This window comes from Lethenteron reissneri, chromosome 21, assembly GCF_015708825.2.
Source record: "Lethenteron reissneri isolate LAM-NWPU_2019-01 chromosome 21, ASM1570882v1, whole genome shotgun sequence".
NCBI lineage: Eukaryota > Metazoa > Chordata > Hyperoartia > Petromyzontiformes > Petromyzontidae > Lethenteron > Lethenteron reissneri.
In genome coordinates, this window is record NC_083799.1 from 13,133,951 (window position 1) to 13,147,091 (window position 13,141).

At 50.6% G+C, this 13,141-nt stretch overlaps 1 protein-coding gene across 2 annotated transcripts in view; it reads left to right on the forward strand.

Annotated features, from left to right (window-relative positions):
- Positions 1-4,076: 4,076 nt before the first annotated feature.
- Positions 4,077-13,141, forward strand: part of LOC133345256 (disco-interacting protein 2 homolog C-like) — a 151,101-nt gene continuing 142,036 nt past the window's right edge. The window contains exon 1 of one of the 2 annotated variants that reach the window (XM_061555853.1): positions 4,077-4,723. In XM_061555853.1, the coding sequence (XP_061411837.1) occupies positions 4,636-4,723 (88 nt within the window). In that variant the 5' untranslated portion in view covers positions 4,077-4,635. The remainder of the gene's footprint in view (positions 4,724-13,141) is intronic. The other variant, XM_061555859.1, reaches the window with a different exon arrangement.

The following is a 13,141-nucleotide window of genomic DNA, read 5'->3' on the forward strand; positions in this document are numbered from 1 at the left end:
TTATGTAACGTCTATACTGTTATTAGCCTTTATGATGAGGCATCAGTGAGAAATTCCCTACCACAGGCGAGCAAAGAAGAAGCCAGTTCTGTATGGGTCTCGTTATAATGAGAGCACAGCAGTGCGCTACGCCAAGACAGACTTCCAATAACACACACCAGCGTGTTCTAATGGCCCTTGTAATTATTATGGATCACCAGTGGGCCATGTCAAGCTACATCTTCGTAGATATTAGGGCTCATTAGTGAACCATGGCCGTACACAAACTGTCAATGAGAGCCCAGTCGGTGTGATGGTTGTTGGAGTTGGTAAGGATCATCATTCGGTGCCATCCTGACCCCTGACGCCTGTACATTTGGAGTTTATGTGTCTCTCTCCCCGTGGTCACGTGGATTTTTATCCGGGTCCTCCGGTTTTCCCTCCACATTTAGAACCAACATGCATTTTGAGTATTTGGCTGCTCGACATTTCCACACGATCGGGCACTTTGTTGAGCTATCATCTGTGGCCAGGTCGCTTCCGACAAAGAGCTACAGAGGCTCAGTGGGCCTTGCCTGAGAAAATAAAAAAGTAGAGTTTTAGTTTCTAGTTTGATTTAAAGCTTTCGTGACTGCAGGGATTCATCTTCTTGGTTCTTTCGGTAAAGTCACGTAGAAGGTAAATAATAAAATAATAAAAATAAAAATGTTATATATTAAATGTTTTCTTTCTATTATTTTATTATTTCCCTTCTACGCGACTTTACTGAAAGAACCAACAAGATTTTAGTTTCTAGTTTAGACATAATCCACACAGTGGTGCAATCAGGGATGGATGTGTTTCATCACGCGTTTCATCACGAGCCTCGTCGACAGCTACCATGGCTGAAACCCGATTAATCGCTGAACGATTAATCGATTTAAAATTGAAATTGCAATTTAGAAAACAATGCGATTAGCAAATCGCAAAGGCTGCGATTTTTTGCGATTTGAAAAGTCCTATTACTTTCTTATTGGAATTTTTATTTTTATTGTTATAATAACTTTATTTATTTCACTTATTAATTGTTCTATGTTCGATTGTTCTATTTCAATTAAAACATTTTAAAAATACATGTTGAAAGCAATTCATATCTTTTAAGTTATCATCCTTGCATGAGAATATATAGAGCAGTTCATATTTTGATGGTGTCATGTGGTAATGCTCCATCACATGTTTTAAATCTATGACTTAAAAAAAATGTAATCGCAAATCAAATTGCAATCGCAATGTCAGAAAAATAGCAATTAGATATTTTCCCCAAATCGTTCAGCCCTAGAGTCCGGCCCAAGCCCGCGACAACCTTCCATAACCAGTCAAGACGATATCTCCAACTTGCGTACAGTAGACATTTAAGTAAGAAATAGCTTCTATATTTTAACGCAAATAATCGTTTGTATATGCAACCGTTGTCCAAGCCTCGTTGACACAGTCTGCCGGCCACTTTGTTCCCGCATTGGCCTTCAAACCACGCGGGCAGTTGGATTTAATAAAGAACTCCCTTCTCTTCCTATCAGCCGGAGAAATCTGGTATCAATTTTCGGGTCACATGACCCCCCCGCCAACCCCCCGCGCGCCCGAGATGTCCCCACGCAGGCAGAGACGGGGGGTGAGTTTCCCCACCGATTGTGTTGCGGTGCGGCGGTGCGGACTGGAATGAGCACGGAGCGAGTAGCCGTGCGCGTAGCCGGGTTCGGTATACTGGATGTGGTAGTACCGGGCGTTGATAATGCTTTTACTCGAATAAAACAAGAAAAGGACGCAGTTAAAATATAAACATCACGTATATATCCTGGTCACGTGTGAGATACGTTCTTTTTAGACAGACGTGTGCATTTTCCCATTTTCCCATTTTCCATTAAATGTTCACACAAACAACAACACTTTGCCATCACCAGCCACGGCCAATTCACCGGGCCGCAGTGGGTTATTATGGCGATTCCGTGCTGACGATTACTAAGCACGATGAGAACCGATGCACAATTGTCTCTCTTGCCCTTCCGACGAATATAATTGTCCACAGTTTTGTCTCGAGAATCGGCGGTCCAGTCCAAGGCTGCGGTTTGTTAAACACCCCTCGTGCTGGTGTCCCGTGATGGGATAAACCGCCCCTTTGGTCGTGACAATCGCTCCTTTTGCTGCCTATAAACCAGTGACGTGCGTTAATTCTAGATTTGAAGCTTTCGTGACTGCAAGGATTCATATTCTGAGGTTTTTTTCGGTAAAGTCACGTAGGTAAAAAATTCAAATTAATAAAAGTAAAATAAAAAATAAAAATAAAAATCACGACGTTTCGGAGGCAAAGACGGAAGCTTGTGTTGCCTCCGAAACGTCGTGATTTTTATTTTTATTTTACTTTTATTAATTTTAATTTTTTACCTACGTGACCTTACCGAGAAAAAATCTAAGAATATACAGTGACGTGCGGTGAGGTCAACGGCTGGGGAGGCACTGGCTCGTGTCAGAGCCGGGGGGCGTGGCCTCACTGAGGGGGCGTGGCTTCACTTAGGAGGCGTGTCCGACACGCCCCCCTCAGTGAGGCAGATGTGACAGCTGCCTCCCCTGGTGCTTTTTCATTGCAATTTCAATGACGAGACCAGCGAGCTTAAATATATTTATACACATACGTGAAATAAGTTACCTGGAGTATGGAAGGCGAGGACATGAAATGAAGGGGTCTACAAACATTACGTTGGTGACACACAGAGAGATAGTAACAGACACGCGATTATTGCCCGCGCTCCATCCAGTTTCTGAGGGGTTGCGCAATCAGAGGGGAGGCTGAGCTCGTCGCTGCCTCACCTCTCGTCTCCCCCTGTATTTGCAGCAAAGCTCCGCAAATTTGGAGATTTTGACTATAAAAATGATTGGAATCGTACAGAAATGACATTTATAACATAGATCAGTAGAAAAAATCTTAATTTTTAGTTTGTTATTTTTTACTTTTCGTAACAGCTATTTTCATTGGAGTATGACAGGTGAGGCTGTGCCTCCCCTGACCGCACGTCCCGGCTATAAACCACAATGTGCGTGTGTACGTAGGCAGACTCGTGTTCCTAGCCTGCACACAACTTTATATTTTTTATGTCAGATGAGTTTGCTCATCGTTTACAAGAAGTGATAGAACTCTAGATGACATATTATACCGCCGGTGAATCAGTGGGTTCATAATGGCCTTGTCATAGACACCGAGCCGGTACAGCTGAGATCATCGGCCCGTGATTAAACCGGGTTCTCAAACGCTGTAAGTTGATGGTCTCAGCCGTGTCACCAATGAGTGCACGAACATTTTTATTACATTAGAAGCAAGGTGTGGCAATTTTTTTTCATACATAATTTCGTTAAATCCCTTTGCTGAAAATAAAAAAAAACTATTCGCTTCGACTGACGTGCAATAAATACTTTGTAGGGCACATCCAAACGACACCCCTGTGAGTGGCCAATAGCCGACAAGGGGATACGACTTTCTGAACGAGCTCTGTGATATCATCTTCCGAGGGCCGTTATTCCGACGCGTCTCGAGTTCGGAATTGGGACATTATTCGGCGCGATGACGACACAGGAATTCGACGACGGGGTCGGGGGGCGGGGGGTGGGGGCCCTAAAACAGTCGACCAACGCGCATATCGGCGCGTCGACCAGCGGCGTGGTCGACGCGAGTGACTTCCGCAGATTTCTTCCTCGAGATTCCTGCGCAAGGCGACACGGAGAGCGTCACGTGACCGCGCCGATATGGCTGTGTCACGTGGCCTGGATAGTGGAAGTGGGGGGGGGGGGGAGAGACCGGTGGGGGGGGGTTGGGTGGAGTGAATGGGATGAAGAGGAGGGAGGGGTAGGGGGGCTGTGTAGAGATGGTGGTGGGGGGGGGGTGAAGAGTGGAGTTGATGGGATGAGAAGGAGGAGGGGTGGAGTTTGTGTAGATGGAGAGAAGGTGGAGGAGTCGTTGTAGAGTCGCTGTGGATGTATGATGAAGAGGGCTGCTGGGCAGGGAGGAGACGGGTAGCGGCTACAGAACTATAGATAGAGTGGCGTTAGTGGTGGCAGCTGGAGGGAGGAGCAGTCAAGCTCTCGATGTGGGAGGTGGGGAAGGGGAGAGGATGGTTATAGGAGGTGGGTGCGGGGAGACGCTGGAGGAATCGGAGAGCGCGGCGCGGAGAGGAGAGAGCAGGAGGAGTGGTGGTGGTGGTGGCTGGGGGGGGAGGGAGGCTGTGGCGTTGTTCGCATGGTGCCGTGCACTCGTGCGCTCCAGCGTACGGCAGCAGTAGCAACACGCACGGACATACAGGCGCAGACGGGAGAGTCAGTCAGCTCTTCCGCAGTTAGACACACGGGCAGAATAGGACACGGGCACATCGACTGACAACGCAGAGAGACGCGACACAAAGACTCGGGGGAGATACAGAGACAGCGCGAGAGAGACACACACAGATTCACAGGCCAACAGAGAGACGCGGAGAAACAAAGGTTACGTGAAGACACGCGGACGAAGGGACCGACGGATACGCAGACCGGGGGAACTGAGAGTCGGAGGGATAATCCCCCAGCCCCTAAGCCCAGCCCAGGCGAGGCTGCCCCTGGCTGCTGCTGCCCCCAGCACCGCGGGGAGAGGGAGCCCGCATGGCCGAGCGTGGGGGCGACGCGATTCCGCGTCTCCCGCCCGACGTGAGCGCGCGCCTCGCCGAACTGGAGCTGGAACTCTCGGAAGGTACCGAGAGGGATTTGACTCTCTCCCCACCCTCTCTCCCCCCCCCCCCCCCGGCCCTCTCTCTCCCCCCGGCCCTCTCTCCTCTCCGCTGTTTATCTCCCTCGTCTATCCTCTTCCCGTCCCAGCTCTCTCCGTAAATCTCCACGAGTTTTTCCATCTCTCCGCTGTGGATGCGGAGTCCTCGTTTTCTGTGCCACCTCCTCCCCCCCCCCGACCGCCCCCACGAAGCTTTCGAATCTCTCCCAGCTCTCTCTATCTCTCAGCTCTTTATGTGATCTTCGTGTTGTCTCCATTATCTGTGCACCGCGCTTCCAGCTCTAGCCGTGATCTCCCGAGTTGTATCCCTCTGTGCTGCTCCAATCCCTGCTCCCCGTCGATCTCCGTGCATTCTCCCCGTCGCCCGGAGTCTCTCCCTAATATCTCCCTGCTTGCCCCTGCTTCCCCGTACTGTCTCCCTCCTCCCTTCTCTGTGCGTTCCCCCACGTGTGTCCATGTACGGGGGTCATTGATGCGCAGCCGCTGACGCGCGTGCATATGCCGATATGCATAATGACGGGTGGGTGAGATACGTGCATTGAGCAATGTGCACATGTACGGATCAGTTTGTGGGCACATGCATTGCTGCGTCGTAGTGTGCACACGCAGAGAGGGTCGTGGCGTGCGCATGCACAGGGTGTAGAGGCTTGCGTGCAAGGGGTGATTTGCAGCACATCTTCTGCGCGACGGCTGTCGTGATCGCATGCACGCACGAGACACGGCAGATGACGAGGCGCGTGCTGTGCGCGCGGTTGCTGTTGCTGTTGATGATGAGTTGCCGCTGCCGATTTTGTTCGTGATCATTGCGAGCATCGCTTTTGTGCGAGAGAGTCAATCCGGCTCGTTCCGCGGACCAGCTGTGAACACCCCCCCCCCCCCGGCCATAAAAATGTGGAATTTCCACTTCTGGCTCGGGCTAACGGCTGAAAGGCGATCGCCGTCCCAATGCTTGATCGGTGACTTGATTTCACTCGTGGTGGTGGTGGTGGTTGTAGTCGATGGGTTCTGTTGAACGCGTTCGTGGTTGTGTGGTTGCTTGGCTAAGTGGGGGGTAGGAAATTGAAGGCCGACAACATCCATTGTTGTACTGTACTTCTATGCTCCCAGCTATGCCCTTTGCCTTCACCCACCTGCCCTGACCAGCATGAAGTAGAGTCAAATAAACCCCAGCTACCCGCGTTGCGTGTGGAGGCCTTCATCCAGCAGTGGATTGAAAAAAATAGCTGTACATGTGTGTGGCTTTGTGTGTATTAAGAGAGCGGTGGTGCAGCGGTTAACAACTGAACCGGTCCTGGGCCTCCCCCAGGTCGACTGAGCCTCAAATGAGTACCTGGTGCGGTGTGTAGTAAACATCGCCACTGGGGAGACAAAGGCGGCCGGGCGTGGTGCTAACCACCCAACCCCTCGTGTGCCGTGCCAGCCCTTTATAGGTGCTCGCTAACATCACCTGCCTCAACAGTTTGTTAAGACCCTACAGGGGATCTGGGTGTTTGTGTGAGGTCCTGTATGGTTATTCAGTTCAACAAAATATAGTATTTATAGAATCTGCATCTCAAGATACTGTACGAGAAGTAGGGCACCACTGACATCACGAGCCACGTCTGTGGACGCGCGGGTCTGTGCGCACGTGATCAGATACGTGCATCGCGGAGCTACAAAATCGAAGTCAATGATCGATCCATCTCACTCCCCCTCTCTCTCTCTCGCACTGCTGCTCGAGTCTTTTTAGCGAATCTCGGCCACGGATCCGTCGATGTGGGGGGGGGGGCGGTGGCTGCCCGTTCCTTGCGCTCCGTGAGCCGCGTGCTGCACTCGGAACGCGCCACGTCTCGCTCCGGTGCGCGCAGTCATCGCCGTGCGATGACGACTCGATGCGTTTACGCGCCAGAGGAAGATCTTTTCCGTGTCGGTTCGGTGCCAATTCGGTGCTGAAGGCACCTCGGCTTGGGGTTTGTTCATTGTTGAAAACACCCGAGCTAATGATGATGATGGTGGGACGGACGTTCTACGATGCGGGAATGGTGAAATCACGGCGAGGCCCATCTCCCATGATCTCCATCATCATCATCGTCGTCGTCGTGATGGCTCGAATAAACTGCTGTCAGCTGTTCCCTTAAAGCGTCACGGGGAGGGCGGAGTCGGCAGGGTCCCGGTTGGAGGGGATCAGCCGCGCACTGTCTTAAAGCGACCGAGGAAATGTGGTTACGTAACGTTCATCATTGCTTTCCGTTTTAACTATTAATATTATTCAATTGTTTAATCACTCTGACCGGCCGTTGGTGTTATTAATATCGCGATCTTCATCGTGATGACCGTCGTCACAATCGTTATCCTCACCACCACCGTCAACCATGGCCACCGCCGTTATCATCTCCATCACAACTACCGCCATCATCATCATCGTCGTCGTGAGAGCGTGGACATTCATCATAGCACTCTCCTCCTTTTCCCTCTTTGTCTTCCTGTCGCTGTTGAGCGGCTGAGATCGACCAAAAATAACCGTGCACCAAGCCGTGCCCACCAACGCGAAGCAATCTCTGTGCGCGTGTCCCTGCGGGGAGCGGTGGGGTAGTGGTTAGCGCTACGCTGCGCTACGAACCTGGCCACCCGGGTTCGATTTCCCGCTCACGGTCAACAACCGGTGACGATTATCCGACCCGGTCCTGGGCCTCCTTTAGGTCTACTCGGCCTCAAATTAGCCACTAGGGAGACAAAGGCGGTTGGGCGTGGTGCTTGCCGACCACCGCCCTCGTGTGATGTGTCAGCGTTCATAGGTGCTTCTCGCTAACAGCACTTGCCCCCCAACAGCCTGTTAATGCTGTACGGGGGATCTTTGCATTTGTTTTGTGTGAGTTTGCTTGGGTGTCTTTGCGGGGAGCGGTAGTGTAATGCTGCTTAGCGCACTGCGCTACGAACCTGGCACCTGGCGACCACAATTCCATTTCCGCTCACGGCGGCCACAATCAGTGGCGAATATCTGAACCGGTGCTGGGATTTCTCTAGGTCGACTCAGCCTTGAATGAGTACCTGGTACGGTGTGACAAAGGCAGCCGGGCGTGGTGCTGATCACACCACCCAACCCCTTGTGTTGCCGTCATAGGTGCCCGCTAACTGCACTTGCTCTTACAGTATGTTAAGGCTATACGGGGGATCTTTGTCTTGTGTGTGTGTGTTTCCGTCTCGCTGTCTGTGTGTGCCTCGCACTCTGTCTCTGTCATTTTTAGGCCAAATGCGCCAGGTGAATAATTAATGGGTGCGTGTTAATTTTAAATATTAATGCGCTCCCATTCACCGCCTATTTATTACTCAAGTGCGGAGAGTTCCTGAGCCACGCCGCGTGCGTCTTGCAGGGCGAGGCCGTGGCGGGTGATGATGGTGGTGATGGTGGTGGTGCTGCTGCTGGTGGTGGTAATGATAATTACGCCGTTTATTATGTTTGCAATGATGGTCTTCATAATGGTTATCGCGCTGGCAATGACGATGCAGTAGCATCTAGATTGATATTACGCGCGCATACAGCTGCATCTCAATGCACACTTTACGGTGATTATGATGGGAGTTGCCATGATGATGATAAGAGTAGCTGGGCTGCTGTGGTGGTGGTGGCTGCGCTGTGTGGAGGCAGCAGCGAGGGTTGATGGTTCACCGCACTGATGGTGTGGAACTCTCGCCAGGAGAAGGCAGTACAGCGAGTGGACTGATCGCCATATGTTTCCATCTGTAGGGGGGTGGAGTGTTACCCCCCCCCCCCCAATTAATGACCATAGTTTATAAAACATCCGACCACGTGTTTTATAAACTCTGGTCATTAATTGGCTGAAAACATCTTAAAATTAATAAAAACCCAATGTAGCAGAAAGACCCTCCTTAAAAAAGTGTCCGTTGTTGCTTTCCTTCATAAATAAGTGAATTATTATTCAAGTGGTGATGGTCACGATGTATATGATAGTCATTATGAGGATGGTATCGTTGTGATCATCACTGTGATTGTGATGATTGCATCCATTATCCTGGAAACAAATCTGGACTGCACTTGGGCACAGTCCCCTTAAGACAATGGGCGTGGTTTAGACTGATCCTCTCTAACAGGGACGCTGGCTCCCGTGGCTTCCCCCTGACCCTTTAAGCGACAGGAAGGCCCCGGGTCCCAGCACTTATGAAGGGGACGGCGTTCACTTCACGTGGCATCGTGTCAGTCACAGGCATGTGTGGGACGTGTCTGTGTATGTGTGCGAAGTGCATACACGCGTCTGTATGCAATGTGTGTGTGTGTGCTCACGGCCAACATCGGTGACGATTATCTGAATCGGTCGTGGGCCTCCCCTAGGTCGACTCAGCCTCAAATGAGTACCTAGTGCTATGTGTAAAAAAACATTGCCACTAGGGAGACAAAGGCGGCCGGGCGTGGTGTTAGCCACCCATCCCTTCGTGTGCCGTGCCGGCCTTCATAGGTGCTTGCTGACAGCACTTGCCTCACCAATCTGTTAAGGCTATACGGGGAATCTTTGTTATGGATTGGCGGAGAGCAGTGGCGCAGTGGTTCGCGCACTCAGCTGTGAACCTGCCAGACTGAGTTCGAGTCCCGGGCCAAGTCTGTTGCGCTCTGCCAACTACCAGCGCTGGTCAGACCATCGCGATCGGTATTGGCTCTGGCCACACCGCCCACCCCCCCACCCCCCTTGACAGAGGTTCTCGCTCACAGCTCTTGCCCCAACAGTCTGTTTGCGACGGTGTGTTAAATCTAGATTTGAAGTTTTCGTGACTGCATGGACCCATACTTTTTGGTTCTTTCGGTAAAGTCACGTGGGTATAAATTTAAATAAATCACGACGTTTCGGGCGCAACGCAAGCGTCCGTCATCAGGTGGGACAACCACAGCAAGAAACAATTGTTTATTTTATACCTACGTGACTTTACCGAACGAACCAAAGAGGACTGTGTGTTTGTTTATCATTGTGCACAACTGCCGTTACTATTGTTTTGAGTTTGCATTTATGTTTGTAATACTGTATCACAACAAAGCCCCGTCAACCATTATGAATGAAAGTTATTCTTATCAGACCGCCATGGTGTAAAGTGCAGAAACAAACTCGTATTATCCACTCTCTATCTTTCTCTCTGGCCTCTCTAAATATGCCTTATGAAGAAGGGCCATTGCCCGAAACGTCGCCTACTATATACTTTCTCGTTCAGGCCACACACACACGCACGGTGCTATAAAACAGCGTGCTTGGTTTTATTTTTCTGACACGTGCTTGAAGCACCACTGCCAACGCAGCAACAGCATCAGCAGCATCGAACAATGCGTACACTACAACAAGGCCGTAGCCATGGAGTCAACATTGGGGGGGAGCAAGTCTTCTAGGGTGTCTGGGGGTCCCAACCCAGAAAAAGATAAAAATTTGAAAACTCATTTTCTGCCTAAAATATCAAAAAATTCACTAACGCATGGGATGGACTTTTTATTATTTACAATAATGTCTAATAGTGAATTGTATTACATTGCTCTGTTTTTACTTTTTTACCTTTTATTGTTTCATTGTATGTAATGGCAGACATAAAGTACAACCATAAGCACAATCATATAAGCAGACATGCATCGATTTATATGAAGACAAGTCCAGATATTGTGGCCAAGGTTTGGAAAATTCTTGTTTTATTTACATAGCATAGCAATATATTGGGGGGGGGGAGGGGACATTTTAAGCATATTTGAATATTGGGGGGGGGGCATGTGTCCCCCCCCCCCAATATATATATAATTACGGACTTGCAATACAATACCGTGCCACGCGCCTGCACACTCATTCCACGGAGCGCTTTTTTGCAGCACCGTGCACGTCCGCGTGTCAGAAAGTCGCTCATTAGCTGTGGGCTCGCTCGCTTGGGCTTAAGTGGCGCTGCAGCCGCAACTACTACTGCTGCCGCCTCCTGCCGCCGTGTGAGCTGTGAGCACGCGGCTGACCTCGCCTCGACTCCCCGGCAACAGCAGCAACAGCAGCAGCAGTAGTAGCACGCGGTTTTTTGTTGCTGTTGCGTCAACGCCATTAGCGGATTAAATCGGAGCCGCGGTGCGCAAAAACGCAGCCTGCCACTCGCTCGCCGCTTGGAGGCCCCGTAGCGTCGCATGGCCGATCTGCGGTGGGCAGACGTCGCGGCGAGACGCGGGGGGGGGGGGGGGGGTGCCCGGGGTTTTTGGGAGGTAGCGAATGCATCTCGATGGTCAGGACGCAATCGCCAGCGTGGTGAAGTATGGTCGAACAGTCATCGCGACGGACAAGGTGGAGAGCGAGGAGGCCTTCGTTCATTTATGATTGACTTCTTATCCTGCGGTGGGTTGACCGTGGCTTGGTGGATTAGTTCGAGCGTTGAATGAGTGCTTGCGGTGCAATGCCTTCCAGCAGCGTTGGTTGAAACGGCGAAATCGCTGGACCGGTCTAGATGTCTCAGTGTCACCGGCAGTATTCGTTTAACAGGGCCACACCCTGCTGATGATTCTAAATTGATTTGAAGCTTTCGTGACTGCAGGAATCCATACTCTTTGGTTCTTTCGGTAAAGTCACATGGGTATGAAATAAAATAAATCACGACGTTTCGGGCGCAACACAAGCGTCCGTCATCAGGTGGGAAATCATCGTCTGCTGCTGGGTGTAGCCCAAGGGTTATAAAGACCCTTGGGCTACGCCCATTTCAAACCTTTTAAAACAGTCTGACTCCAGCAGCAGATCACGCTTTCCCACCTGATGACGGATGCTTGTGTGTGCGCCCGAAACGTCGTGATTTATTTTATTTCATACCCACGTGACTTTACCGAAAGAACCAAAGAGTATGAGTCTAAATGTTCACCGAAACGGCCCCCAGGGGTTGATGTTCAGCCTTTGCCAAGCCGCCGGTGACCCGGGTCAAGCACGCCGTGTGTTGAGTCAAGCACGCTGTGTTTGACGCGACTTCACCTTGCTGCCACATTGCTTTAACGAAAGTAGACTGGGACGCATTGCGGTCTAGGAGGGCCATTGATCGATCGCTATAAATTACGAGTTATTGTTTGTTGTTTATTTATTTGTTTGCTTTTCCCCCCAATTCAATCTCCTTTATATATTGTCCCTGGAGACCACAGGTCTCCGTATTCAGAGAGCACCCGGGAACATGACGTATGGTTCCACATCGACACACAGCGAAGAGGCTCGCACACCAGATGAAGCAATTCTAGATTTGAAGCTTTCGTGACGGCAAGGATTCATGCTGTTAGGTTTTTTCGGTAAAGTCACGTAACTTGTATTTAAGAACTTGTATCTTGGAATGTTTTGCAATCACTTGATACAGTAAATCTGGCTGTGACGGTCCCACCTGATGACGGAGACTTGTGTTGCCACCGAAACGTCGTGATTTATTATTTTATTTTGTTTCTATTAATTTTATTTTTTACCTACGTGACCGACAAAACCTAAGAGTACAGATGAAGCAATTTTAATTAACACATTTTAATTCATCATCATTACGTTCCACGGGCAGATAGCCCTTTGAAGCATGTTTGATTTTTTTTGGGGGGGGGGCAGAGCTTTGTGACGTCATATTTGAGGGAGGGGGGTCTGACTTTTTGTAACGCCGTGTGACGAGGAGGGGGGGGGTCAAAAATCGTCCAAAATCGCGTGACGCCATTTATGGACGGCCCCAAATGCGTGATGTTAATTCTGAACGTGGAGTGGGCGGAGAAGAGGGGGGGGGGCAAACCGGAGGACCCCCGACAGAAAATCCACGCGATCACGTGGATCACCTCGCACCCTGCGTCCTGGCGACAACGTCGCTGCTTTGATCAAACCCCAAACGCGAGCGGCGTCCTCCGTGAGACCGCAAACAAGAAAAGGAATTAAAATCACGACACTTGCTGAGCGGATTCCAGTTTTTCTCAACGTTCGTGGCACCCCCGGAGGGGTGGCCCCAATGCGACTTGCAATGTGGGGGGGGCAGGGGGGAGGGGGTTGCTGCTTAGAAATCCTCGGCAGCTGCAATTGCTCATAAAACCGTCGGAAATCCTCTGTGGAATCGTGCGTGCGTGGATAGTAGAAATACGCAGCAGCATCGTGAGTGCGTGGGGAGTAGAAATCCGCGGCAGCATCGTGAGTGCGTGGGGAGTAGAAATCCGCAGCAGCATCGTGAGTGCGTGGGGAGTAGAAATCCGTAGCAGCATCGTGAGTGCGTGGGGAGTAGAAATCCGCGGCAGCATCGTGAGTGCGTGGGGAGTAGAAATCCGTAGCAGCATCGTAAGTGCGTGGGGAGTAGAAATCCGCGGCAGCATCGTGAGTGCGTGGGGAGTAGAAATCCGCAGCAGCACCTTTTTTACGTCGGCACTAAAAATCCTTGCCACCGTCACGGCGTGAATTG